Source organism: Lactuca virosa, chromosome 4 (genome assembly GCF_052849685.1).
Source record: "Lactuca virosa cultivar CGN04683 chromosome 4, Lactuca_virosa_CGN04683_v6, whole genome shotgun sequence".
NCBI classification, from domain to species: Eukaryota; Viridiplantae; Streptophyta; class Magnoliopsida; order Asterales; family Asteraceae; genus Lactuca; species Lactuca virosa.
Window position 1 is genome coordinate 26,958,431 of NC_136429.1, and position 14,245 is coordinate 26,972,675.

At 37.1% G+C, this 14,245-nt stretch overlaps 1 protein-coding gene across 2 annotated transcripts; it reads left to right on the top strand.

Moving 5' to 3' along the window:
* The first annotated feature begins 6,583 nt into the window (after positions 1 to 6,583).
* On the top strand, positions 6,584 to 10,036 carry LOC145103780 (auxin efflux carrier component 4-like). 2 transcript variants are annotated; one of them, XM_079041044.1, is made up of 6 exons: positions 6,584 to 8,064; positions 8,160 to 8,442; positions 8,586 to 8,671; positions 9,036 to 9,202; positions 9,334 to 9,410; positions 9,491 to 10,036. In XM_079041044.1, the coding sequence occupies exons 1-6, from the start codon at positions 6,819 to 6,821 to the stop codon at positions 9,555 to 9,557; spliced, it is 1,926 nt and encodes a 641-aa protein (XP_078897170.1). In that variant the 5' UTR covers positions 6,584 to 6,818; the 3' UTR covers positions 9,558 to 10,036. The 2 variants fall into 2 exon arrangements, with proteins under 2 accessions (XP_078897170.1, XP_078897171.1); XM_079041045.1 differs by having other exon boundaries at positions 6,585 to 8,064; positions 9,045 to 9,202.
* The last annotated feature ends 4,209 nt before the right edge of the window (positions 10,037 to 14,245 follow it).

A 14,245-nucleotide genomic window follows, 5' to 3' on the forward strand; every position in this document is an offset into this window, starting at 1 on the left:
TGTGATCTGTTAGACTGTTTTTCTGGTTGAGGATTGTTATGTGATTGATTGTTTTATGTGCACATGGTTGTTTGACGGGGGTTGGGTTGAGGCGGGTCCTGCTTTGTGCTGAAGGCCAACATACCCAGGGCGGACCGGATATTCCGAAGGCCCAGCGAGCGGTCCGGATAGGCTGAAGGCCCCAAGAGGGCGGACCAGACGTGCCGAGGCTCGGGGAGTGGACCAGGCCGACTGAAGGCCCGGTGCGGGCGGACCAGTCATACTGTAGACTCAGAGAGTGGACCAGGTGGATTGAAGGCCCGGTGCGGGCAGACCAATCACACTATAGACTTGACGTACATGGCTAGACTCGGAGGGTGGACCAGGTGGACTGAAGGCCCGGTGCGGGCGGACCAGTCACACAGTAGACCCGATGTGCATGGTTGTTCTATTTATGATATGTTATGAGTATGATATGTGTGGTTGGTATTTTGGGGGTAACTCACTAAGCTTTTGGGCTTACAGTTTCAGTGTATTGTTTCAGGTACTTCAGGAGATCGTGGCAAGGCGAAGGCGTGATCGTACCGCTCCTCATGTTTTATGATTTATATGATATGGTTCTGGGGGATACTCTGATGTTTAAACTATTTTGAAAACGAGTTGTATGAACGTAATGGTTTTTGAATGATTAAAATGTTTTAATTTGGCTCAAATTTTATGGGTGTTACAAATACTCCATCCTTTTGGAGTTGGGTTATGCGCTTCTTGTTCACATGTCCAAGACGACAATGCCACAAGCATGCTTTTTCCAAACCATTGGACGAATCAATATGCAATACATTATTTCCTAAGTTGTCTACAACCATCACAGTTTCATATACACCATTACAAGGCAATGCTTCAAAATAAAATTTATCATTATAAAAAGCATTAATAGAACCAATTTCATTGTTAAATGAAAATCTAAAACCTTGTTTGTACAAACCATGAAAAGAAATAATGTTTCTCGCCATATCAGACGAATAGAAACAATTGTTCAAATCTAGCCCTAACCATTACTAAGCAATAAAGAATAAACTCCAATCTTGGTGACAGGCGACGCTTTCCTATTCCCCATGATCAAGTTCATCTTCCCGTGCTCCACATCCCTACTTCTTTTTAGACCTTGCAAATCAGAACAAATGTAAAAACCACATCCTGTATCAAGGACCCAAGAATTAGCATGTGATGAGTTGTTAGATTGAATAGTGTAAATACCTGCGAAGGTGGGCTTTATCTTCCCATCCTTAATGTCCTGCAAGTATTTAAGGCAACTTCGTTTCCAATGCCCTTTATCATGACAATGGAAGCACTCCGCTTCCTTTGGGTTGGATAAGGGAGTAGCAGAATCACCTTTGGACCCACTAGAAGAGGATCCATCACGAGACTTTCCCTTGTGATTCTTTGTAGGAGCTTTCCTTTTCTTCCCTTTACCATGTCTAATTTCCAGGACTGGGGCAGCAGTAGTAGGAGTGGGTACAACAGACTTGCCTTTCAAACTACTTTCAGCAGTTCTCAGAAGGCCTTAAAGCTTTCTTAGAGTGACTTCCTCCTTGTTCATATGATAAGTCATACAGAACTGATCATAACAAGAAGGAAAAGAGTGTAGGATAATGTCGATAGCCAACTCTTCATAAAAATTGACATTCAACTTCAGCAAGCGGTCCACATATCTTTGCATCTTCTGCAAGTGGGTCGTGATGGACTCTACATCCTTCATTTTGGTTGTTATCATGGAAGCAATGATTTATACCTTTCTTTTCGAGCACTCTGTTGGTACCTTTCCATAAAATCTTGGTGCATCTCGAAAGGCCAGAAGTCCTCATAGGAGTTTTGAAGCTCAGAAGTCATAGTGGCTAGCATGATGCACGACACCTTTGTCGCGTCCTTCTCATGAGCCCTATACTCAGCCAGTTGCTCAGGAGTAGCAGTTTGTTCATCCATCTCCTTCAACTATTTATCGAGGACATATTCTTTTTCCTCGTATCGAATGGTCATACGAATGTTACGAATCCAATCGTTAAAGTTTGAGCCATCGAAGATTACCCTCCCACATAAGTTCATGAGGGAAAAAGAGCCAGAAGAGTTGGAGCCTGAAGCGTTGTTTGAAGTAGACATTTGAAAAAGAAAGACAAGTTTCATTAGATAGGAATTCCTTAATATGACACCCAGATGAAACATTAAGGTTAGGACCCAAACACAATAATTCACAACTTAGAATAGGGATGCCGTAATCTAATTGCAAATTATTTGAAGGGATGTAAATGACGATTTACCAATTTCACCACCCAAAACCAAAATTTAAAAGAATTAAGTTTTATGAAAATCCTAGATCTTTGAGATTCATTGAACTTTTCAATGACATTTCTAATCTCGATTATTCCCTTTAAGTTTGCGACTGGGATACTGAGGATCACAAACAAGGTATGAATAACCATGCAAATGTGCTTGGTACTCTTGATGTCATTTATCACCTAATCAATGTGTCGGTTAACCACACACGCTCCATTGATCTATGACAAACATCAAGCTACCCTTTTCCACCCTTGTTAGTCCAAGTTAGTGTGCCGGTAAACCACACACGCTCCACTAACGATTTGGCAAGGTGCAAAGTGCAATATCATGGAATAGCACCATTTTCACATTTTCCTAAAGTAACTAAGATTGGGAATTTTGAAAAGTATTTAGTTACTTTTTATAATTAACATTATACTTTTTAATGAGAATTAATGTCCTATCCTACCCGTTCGGCTAACGACCCTCCACTAGTCAAGGAAGCGGTGGGTGAGAGTGGACACTCATTCAATCGCCATTTTCTAGGCAATTTCCTTATACCCCCTTATAGACTAGCTTCGTGAATGAGGCCTACTAACGGTAAGACTGACTGTCTTATACATATATATATATATATATATATATATATATATATATATATATATATAAGTATTAAGCTTTTAGTATTATAATAGTATAAGGGTTGAATTTTACACTTTTAAAACTCTAGGGTTTAGAATTTAAATAGTTCAAAATTAAAGTCTTTTAATCAATCTTTTCAAATTCCAAAACTTGAGGGCAAATTTTGAAACTTTTCAAAACTCTTGGATCAATTTGATAACAATTAAATTAATCATATAATTAACTATATCACAAAATTGACCTAGTCTTATTACACATAACAAGATGATTCAAATCAATTCTACAAATAATTAGTTTTTCACAAAATCAAGTAATTATCTTAAAATTTGACAATCATCATTCAATTGGATGAGGATAATCATTACATTATTGGAAAAATCAAATTTTATCATTCAAAACAGTTTGTGGTAATGATCCTAATCCAAACCTGGCCAAAAAACTCGAAAATCTGCAAGCAGATGATCCTACTCGTCGAGTGCATGACATGAACTCGACGAGTTCATCACATATGATCCAACTCGTCAAGTTCCCTTATGAGACTCGACGAGTCCAGCAGTCAGTGGCCAAAAATGACATTTTTTCAGCTTTGAAAATTAAACAATTGCATCAATATAACAGAAAACATCCTAGGATATGATACCACTGAAGGGTTTTGAGCACTATAACAATCCTATGGTGCACATACAACCCTAAATGCTTTGGATCTAAGTTTTCTCAAGTTATACATGCATTTTCACTTTTTCCAAAGCATGAACCCTAACTAGCATACAATTGGAGATATACAACATAAAAGCCAGTTAGATGATTACCTCTTGTAGTAGCTTGTAGTTCTTGATCTTTCAGGAGCTTAGTCCCTAAAATGAAATACCTCAAATAAGTTACAAACACCAAATGCAAATGGAGGCTTATGAGAGAGTGGTAAGGAAGCACAAATCGGCTAGGGTTTCACCTTGGAACCCTTGTGGCCGATTTTAGCATGCTAGGGGTTACTTTTATAGTGTGGAATTCCTAGGCTTGCCTCATTTCACCATAGGACGTAATCTCCTACCTTGAAAGCTTTATCTTTGACTCTGTGGTTATAGTACCTCTCCACAACGTTTTTATAGGCTGCCTGGAAGATGTTTGACCACTCACGCTTCTCTTCGATGAGGTCCAAATTTGCTCTTAGATCCTTATCATTGCTTGCTTCTTCGAAATGGGCCGTTCGGAGTGATCCGATCGTTAACTCCACCTGCAACATTGCTTTCGTTCCGTAAGTTAGGCTAACGGGGGTCTCTTTCATGCTCGTTCTTGGCGTTGTTCTGTACGACCAGAGCACCCCCGATAGTTCCTCAACCTAATTGCCTTTAGCTTTTCCCATGTGTTTCTTAATTCCACTTACCAATGTTTTGTTGGACACTTCGGTCTGACCATTAGCCAGGGGGTGTGCTACTGTTGTTAACCGTTGCTCAATTCCCTTCTCGACGCACCAACTTCGGAACGGGTTTTCGGTGAACTGCAATCCATTGTCACCGATCAGTACCTTCGGTATTCCAAACCTTGTTATTATGTTCTTCCATAGAAACTCGATCATCTGCCTTCTGGATATGCATGCTAACGGTTCAGCCTCTATCCACTTGGTGAAGTAGTCTACCACAACTACTAGGTATTTCACCTTGTCTGGGGCGTCTGGTAATGGTCCAACGATATCGATTCCCCACTGGTAGAAAGGCCATGGAGTAGAGATACTTGTCAGAGGCGTTGCATTTTAGCCACGGCGTCATGAATCCGTTTCGATACAGTATTCCTTCTATGATTGTGTATAACGGCGCTTTGATCCATACTCTTCTAGCTTCTTCATAACTATCTGGAAAAATGTCGTGTTGCAAATATTCGACTATCCGTGTCATCCATGTGTGTCGGGTTGGCGTTAGAGTGTGTACCCGCCGCTCGTCTATACTTCTCTCTTTGAGCACCTCTACTAGTACTTTCTTAGAAAGATGGTCGAAGCATGTCGATGCTAGCTTGCTGAGGGCATCTGCTCTTCTATTTTCTCCTCTTGGGATTTGCTTAATGGTAAACTCTCTGAGGGTTTCGATGAGCTGTTGCACAGCTTTCACGTATTTCTCCATTCGCTTGTCTCTTGCTTTGAATTCTCCATTGATTTGATTAGCTACTAGCCTTAAATCCGTGAGGGCTGTTATCATTTCTGCACCCATTTGCCTTGCTAACCGTAGGATGGCGAGTAAGGCCTCGTATTCAGCCTCATTGTTAGAGGTATGAAAATCGAAGCGGGGGGCGTAGGTGATCTCTTCCTCCTCTGGGCTTGTTAAGATCAGGCCAACCCCCGATCCTTCTTTACTGGATGCTCCATCGGTGTATAGGGTCCACCTCTGGCCGTCATTTGGCTGGCATGCATCCGATGACTCTTTCTTCTGGATTGCTTCCTTTACTTCACCCGGAATTTCGAAGAGAAAGTCTACTCACGTCTGTCCCTTGATGCTGGTACGTGGGCGATAACTGATGTCATGTTCCCCCAGCTCGATTGCCCATTTTGCCAGTCGTCCAGACGTTTCCGGTTTGAGTAGTATTTGTTTGCTCAGGCAGTTTGTTAGTACTTCTATCTGGTGTGCTTGGAAATAGCGTCTCAAGCGTCGTGCCGCGTAGATGAGTGCTAACACTAATTTTTCAAGGATGGGGTAGTTGGTTCCTGGGCCCTGTAGTGCTCGGCTAACGAAGTAAACCGGCGCTTGTCTTCCTTCCTTTTCAACTACCACTACCGAAGAGATGGTTTCGTCTGAGGCTGAGAGGTATACTTGCAGCGTTTCGCTTGGGACAAGACTGGCCAACGTAGGTTATTTGTGCAAGGTTTCCTTAATTTGCTGGACTGCTGCTTCTAGTGTTGTTGTCCATTGGAAGTTGCTCTTTTCGATGCATCCTTTGAAAGTGTGGAAAAGCGGCATGGCTTTCTCTGCTGACTTGGTGCTAATTATTTGGCGGGAGATTCGGTTCAACACCAACGTACCAAACATATTAAATGGACATATATTTTATATGTGAAAAAATTGAGGTTTGGATTCTACATGTTTTATCTCAGTATCACATTGTCAACGCTTTCACCAAAGACCTAACTCGAGGTTTTTTTTTGATGATTTTCACAACAAGCTCAACATTCGTCCACGTTTTGCTTCAATTGTGGACAACTATTATATTATCATTAATTATTCTGAATTATAGTTAATCTAGACATTCCTTGTTGATAGGACTTTCCTTTTATTGTGTATATAAACAAAAGTTGGAGATCAAATAATAATCAAAGGAGTTCCCAATTCTATCAGTTACGTCGGGTCATTAGCGTTATGCAATAAAGGATAATAATGATAAACTATTTTTCTGAGATCATAAGTTTGATGAACGACCAATTAACGCCAAAGATCACGATACCAGACAATTAAACTTTAGTACTTACCTAAAACAGGCTAATTCGAATCACTCTAACCTGAATTTGATATCACTCTTTATATTTTCTTGAAACATTTGTTTATATATCGACCCGATTCAACCCGCCCGACATATGGTCAACCAAAGTCAATCACTCACCCACACTACACGTGCACATTATATACATCTTATCTTACATTGTTCCTCTATATATATATATATACACTTCCTCCATATACAATGTCTTTCAATCACGCCATTTACTCATTAACACTCTCCCTATTTCTCAAACCCCATGGCTACATCCCATCAGTTTCTCTCTCTACCCAAAGCTTCTTTTTGTTGATTGGTTCAATCAGTCGCTTAAATCTTAGACATTGGCCGGCAAACTAATAAAAAGGTACAGAAATCTGTCGGTTTTCCACTTCCGATACTAGTCGCCGCCGCTAGATCTGTAAGCAACAATGATTAGTGGGCATGACTTCTACACCGTCATGGCGGCGATGGTGCCGTTATACGTCGCTATGATTCTGGCTTACGGCAGTGTACGGTGGTGGAAGATATTTTCTCCTGATCAGTGCTCCGGCATCAACAGATTCGTGGCTATCTTCGCCGTTCCGTTACTGTCGTTTCATTTCATTTCTTTGAACAATCCGTACGAGATGAATTTCCGGTTCATCGCCGCTGACACACTCCAGAAAATCATTATGCTGGTGGTGCTCGGACTCTGGGCTAAGTTCTCGAAGAACGGGAGTTTGGAATGGATGATTACGATTTTTTCACTCTCCACGCTACCTAATACTTTGGTGATGGGGATTCCGTTGCTGATTGCGATGTACGGCGATTATTCGGGGTCGTTGATGGTTCAGGTGGTGGTGCTGCAGTGCATCATATGGTACACTTTGCTGCTTTTCTTGTTCGAGTACAGAGGCGCCAAGATTCTGATCATGGAACAGTTCCCGGAAACTGCCGCGTCTATTGTGTCATTCAAGGTGGAGTCCGATGTTGTATCACTTGATGGTCATGATTTTTTGGAAACCGATGCTGAGATCGGAGACGATGGGAAGCTTCATGTGACAGTGAGGAAATCGAACGTTTCGAGAAGGTCGCTCCCCGGAATGACTCCCCGGCCATCGAATTTGACAGGGGCGGAGATCTACAGTTTGAGTTCATCGAGAAACCAGACTCCAAGAGGTTCGAATTTTAACAACTCTGATTTTTACTCTATGATGGGATTTCCCGGTGGCCGGTTATCGAATTTCGGTCCGGCGGATATGTATTCCGTTCAGTCATCGAGAGGCCCGACACCCCGACCATCGAATTTTGAAGAGAGCACAGCTCCGGGACCTTTAAATTCTCCGAGGTTTGGATCTTATCCGGCACCGGGAGTTCAGTCGACGTCGTCTTACCCTGCTCCAAACCCGGAGATCACATCAACGGTTACAAAACCGGCAAAAGGCCTACAACCACCGGTTACGGTAGTGCAACAAAATGGCAGCTCACAAAACAAAACAAAGAATGACGACAAAGAACTTCACATGTTCGTCTGGAGCTCCAGTGCTTCGCCGGTTTCGGAAGGTGGTGGGGGTGGGCTCCACGTGTTTGGCGGTACTGATTTTGGAGCGACAACAGACCAATCAGGTCGACCCGATAACGACGGTGCTAAAGAAATCCGTATGGTGGTCTCCTCCGATCATCCCGAATCAAAAGGTAAAAGTAAAACCCAAACCACCGTTTTCTTGATTATTCCACCATGAGAAGTAAGAACCTGTAATTTATGGCTTTCAATTTCATGAGTGGTACAGGGACCGGTGATTTCCGACGGGATGAATTCAGTTTCGGTGGTGGGAGAGATGGAGATTATGAGAGGGAGAAAGATGGGTCGACTGGGTTAAAACAGGGATCAAGCTCTACGTCGGAGCTCCACCATAAGGAGGCGCCAGTTCTGGAGGGGAATGCCGGAAAAATGATGCCGCCGGCGAGTGTAATGACCCGATTGATACTGATTATGGTTTGGAGAAAACTGATCCGAAACCCGAACACGTACTCGAGTCTCATTGGTCTAATATGGTCTCTTGTTTCTTTCAGGTAATAGACATATTTTGTACACTTTGACTACTTTGTATTAAATTACTTTCTATATTATTTAGTTTCATAAATAAACAATTTTGAAAACATGAATTAGTTGACTAATGTGTGTTTTTAACGATTTTGATGATCACAATTCACAGGTGGCATGTAGCAATGCCAAAAATAATAGAGAAATCGATTTCAATACTCTCGGATGCTGGTCTCGGAATGGCCATGTTTAGTTTAGGTAAGTTTTAATATTTTAAATAACTTTGTATATAGTAATTATTATATATTTATTTATTTTCAAGAAACAAAATGAGTCTTAATGATTGGGACCATAATGATTGCTGAATAGACTCAATCGTGGTCCAGAGTGTGGTGGGTACTGTTTTCAAAATGGAGAATGCAACATCAATCTTTATCAATTCGTTGTTGACATCCGTCCAATGTTTAATCATTTTTCTTTCTTTTCCTAAATCGATTTTTTTTCTTTCTTTCTTTCTTTCATTCTAAGATATCTTACAATAACAAGTTGTCGGCAATACCATGTTCATTAATGACAACCTTTGTCAAATCTGTCTCTTAGAATGTAATGTTTATTAAATAAGTATCTGTAGGTATATTTATGGCTCTTCAACCCAAGATAATTGCCTGTGGGAATTCAGTGGCTACGTTTTCAATGGCGGTGAGGTTTTTAACAGGACCAGCAGTGATGGCGGCTGCTTCGATTATTGTTGGCCTCCGTGGTACCCTCCTCCATGTCGCCATCGTACAGGTCGACATAAATTGCATTCGATCATATATTATATGTTATCTCATCTTAAACGATTTTAATTTTGAAGTGTGACATATATGATATATATATTTTTTAGTTTTAACTTATTTTAAATTTGATGTAAATGATAGGCTGCATTGCCACAGGGGATTGTACCTTTTGTCTTTGCTAAAGAGTACAATGTTCACCCAGCAATTCTCAGTACTGCGTAAGTATATGTTAATGTTGACTTTTTATTTTTGAAGTTAAGAGAATTAAAATGTTGGTCAACTCTTTTGGAATTTTCAGGGTGATTTTTGGGATGCTGATTGCGTTGCCTATAACTTTGGTGTATTACATTCTTCTTGGGTTGTAAGACATAGTAAAGCATGGGGGAGAGGAAAAAATCTTTAAAATTGAATGAATGTCGAATGTGTGTAAGACAGGATTTAGTCATCTAACAAGTTCCTTGTACAAGGATTTTCATTTCATGTGTGCATTGAATGAGTGGGAAGTCCTATATATAGAGACTCCCAGTCCAAGACCATCGGAAGATGGGATTTTTGACATGATTTAAAGCACCCGTAGCTCCTTGATATAAGGATCTTGCTTCCCCAAATTAGATACTAGCAACCAAGGTGATAGCTTTTCAAGACGACAACAAGGAAAGATACACAAACTTGATGCACTAAAAAAGAATATCTTAGGTGTATATTGGCATGTTAATGTAATAGGGAGAATATTATTATTTGTTTCATATGTATTTTTTTTAATGTAAGTATTTAAAATCATAATGATTGAGAGGTGATGCATGAATTGTTATTAAAATATTTTAATTAAATCATGCTTGAAAGACGTGATGTGTGACTTATTTATTGGATTATTTCGTTTCATTGTTTGCTATATATCGAATTGTTATTTACGATTTAGATATTAAGATTTCGCGATAAGTTGCACTTGATATTATATATATATATATATATATATATATATATATATATATATATATATATATATATATATATATATATTGATTGTTTAAAATTAGGTTTGTCAAATCGGAAAGTCATATCGCGTTTTAGCTGATACGACATGATATGACAATTTATATGTAACACAAACACGACATGATTTTATATTTTGTTTTAATAATATTTTGTTTTAATAATACGAAAATGACATATCTAAAAAATGACAAAAATAATTAACACTACAAACCAAAAAAAAAAAACTTTTAGTTTATTTAATTCAAAATTAATCTTATAAAACAGGATAAACACAACAAATACATTTAATATTGTGTCAATTTCGTGTTGAAATTTGAACATGAACGCGGCACGACACGATGTCGTTTTTTTTTCTTTTGCACTTAACACGACACATGAATTCGAATTTCAATTTTGCTTCGTATCGTTTCAAGAATTGTCATCCATATTTAAAATCATCATGTGTCATGTAACCTATTTTGTTTTGATTAAATCTAGATCTTTGAAGTAAAAGAATCATATATAATTTTGAAATTTATTTTAAAATGTGAATACAAATGATAGAGTGTAATATATATAACCAATCACCTTTTTGAAGTTATAACATTACGTTCATGCATATGCATATGCTGAAAATCCGAAAGAATTGAATATATACCTTCTAGTAATCCTCATAAAAAGAGATGATAAAACTAAGAAAGCACATTATCTCTTTACTTTTGAGGCATAAAAAGCACTTTTTTTTGACTTTTATAACCAAGTGTGAGACCAAAAGCAAATTTACTTTATTTGATTGATCATTTATCAATGGATGCCATTATTTCACACACTTCATCCCAAAATAACTTCCTTAAGTTATAGTATCCAAAATGGGATAGCATTCTATGAACCTTGAGTTCGAAATCTCAATTTGATAATTTTTAAGCTTTTCAACATTTTTGATCTCGCATTCGTATGAAGGTGAATGGTAAATCGGTCTTTTATTAAAACACAAATTTTATTATCCAAATGTGTATGTCAATGAACTCAAACCCCATAAACAACACAACATCCGAATAATTGGAAACCATGGTCCACGATAATTAAAAAAATAAATAAATAAATAAATAAACAACTAACTTCTAGAACTATTAATTGTTCCAAAAAGCACACATGCTTAATGTCAGCTTAAAATATTTAGTTATTCAACAAAATATCTAGATTTTTTCACAATCATATAATTGAAGTTATTAATTCACGAAAATGGTAAGTTTTCTAAAAATATCTAGAAAATTATAATAAAAACAATCCTATTTTTATTTAATATTTAAGAATCAAAGTTAAGAACCAGTCAATGATGTTACATTGTGCAAGTGCATTTTTTCAACATTAAATTCATATCAACACGGAATTGGTGCATCACTGGTGAAATTCGGTCGCACTTACAAGATGTTTGGTTAGTATAATATCTAAGAGTGTAATTTGAAAACCACGACAAAATTATGTTAGAGATTTTCGATGACTATGGTTGTGAATTGTGATAGGGTTAGTTAAAATACTTAATTTAGGTGGCTTTGTAAGAATATGCATTTTATTTCATGAAAAGTTAAGTGTGCATGGAGAAGTAATGCTTCTGCCTTCCGGTATATTCCTTATATTAGTAACTATTTACTATTTAGATGTCTTCTATAAACTGGTTTCATATACTATGTGCTCCGTAAAACTTTAATGTTCTCTCACTCATTTATCATTAGGTTTCACTTTAGATATATTTTCTAAAATTCAAACCATGAATATAATTGTAATTTTTATATTTCAACTTAAGCTAATGGATCGGTTAGATAAATGTGGGTCGGTTTTTCATAATAACTAAAACGAAAACCATATATAATTGGTTAACAAAATTTAGAAACCACACCACCCTTTTAACAACGGCTCGGTTATAATGATTCGGCTATTTCGGTTTTCGGTTATTATGCTCACGTGTAGTTGTGATTATAAGACAACATAGTGTTGATACTGGAATAGAAATTTGTGCGCGTTCACTAGTATTTGTAGCATAAAACCTGCCAAAAACAACTCAAATGCAAATGACAGTCGCTAGGCTTGTTGGTAACGACCTCGTGGAGGTGTTCTAGGATAAAAACCTTTTTTGACCGAGTATAATCAAGTCATCGCCGATGCGTTGTCATTCTGGTGTTCTCGTACCTCATAGAGAAAAAGAGAAAATGTGTGTGTGCGCGCACAAATGAACGGGTATGTGGGGGTGGGCGGGCCCAATTTTGTTTTTCATATTATTGAAATTATAAAACGTTTAATAAAAAATGAAAAATAAATCAAGGTATGTTGCTCATTTCATGTTTATTTAGACTTTAATTGTGAGGATAATTTGTGCAAGTTTTAAAACCATATGAATCATTTTGTCAAACCGTAATGACTATTCATATGTATTTTTGCCGACCACTATCATCAATTTTGTAAATTCATTTAAAACAACTAATAAGAAGATATGAATAATGATATTAAGGATAAAACAATTATTTTACAAATTTAGTTAATGTGATGCTAATTCGATGTCTTATAGACCAAAATCATTATAAAACGGATCAAAATTGCAAGCATTTAGACTATTGGGAATGGACAATGTCTAACTGCGTTTTTCTGCGGTGGCATACAATACCGGCGTTACAACGCGGGAAACACCACGTCGGGTGCGCGTTTCCCGGCGTTCCGTGGGTGCACGTTGCAATGGTAACGATTGGTAACAGAGAAACTTCGGCTATATGGCTCGCAATTGATCGTTTTAAAACAGTAACATTCATAGAATAAAATAAAAAAATTGTACCTATATAAATACATAAACAACATCTTAATTTTTACCACTTTCTTTTCTTATTTTCTGTTTCATATAAACTTTCAATAAGTCAAAACAAAAAAATGGATCATTTTGATCCGTTCCATCCGTTTAACGATGATAACGACAACGACGATATCTTTGTAATTATGATGTACCGGTATTCTACGGACGTGTTACTACAACCATATCTAGCTCCACTACTCACACGACACACGACGTTAAATAGAAATCGCGAAGAAAGGCATAGACGTCTAGTTAACGATTATTTTCCAGATAATTGTGTCTACCAACCTAGCTATTTCAAAAGAATGTTTCGTTTACGAAAAAAATGTTTTTAAACGGATAGTCAACACATTAGAAAGCAGGTATCGTTTTTTTCAAGTTTTGTAAATTATAATGTAGCTTTTAGATAAACAAAATACATCTTTTTGCCTATTAAATATATGTATAGGGAAAGAATGTAACTTTTTTTTTCTTTTAATGTATTTTTTTAAGTTTTAAATGTTTTTGTATTTTGTTGTATTTTTTTTATATGTTATATTTAATTTATGATTTATTAAAATATCATGTTTTATTAAGTTATTTGTTTTTTATAATTATTCAAAAAAAACAAATAAATAAATGATGACATGGAAATTAGATGCCTGTGTTCGACACAGTTTCCTTAAAACAAATTCGACTTACTCCGGGTGTTTGTTTCGCAGGATACAACAGCAAGAACAGTTATTCAAGATCGCCGAACTCAACAAGGTTCGAATATTATCTTGATATACATGCTAGAAACGCAGCGTTAGAAGGGAGAAGAGTAGAGAGTTTTTCAGTGTACTTTATCATATACAAGATCACTATATTTATAGTGCAAACTTGTAACTCTCACCATATTTACAATTTATGGTGATTATAAAACCGACACCTTAATTATTGAATTAAATCAATATTAAACACAAAATTTATAACGGAAATTGTGTTTAATTCTCTATTTTAATTCAATTTTAAACAAAAAATTAACAAAATAAGATTTTGTTTAATTTAACTGTTTAACCATTCAACCACTCTAAACACCATAGTTTTGTGCATAATTTCCCATTTATTTTTTCAACAATCCCTTACACGAATGGAAATTTATCATATATTTTCAAGCCACCTAGATAAAATTCAGCAGTTGAATCATGTATAGGATAGGTAAGTGTTACCCTTTGAACGTTTCTTTAAGATACATATTTATTTTACTAGCAGACCAAT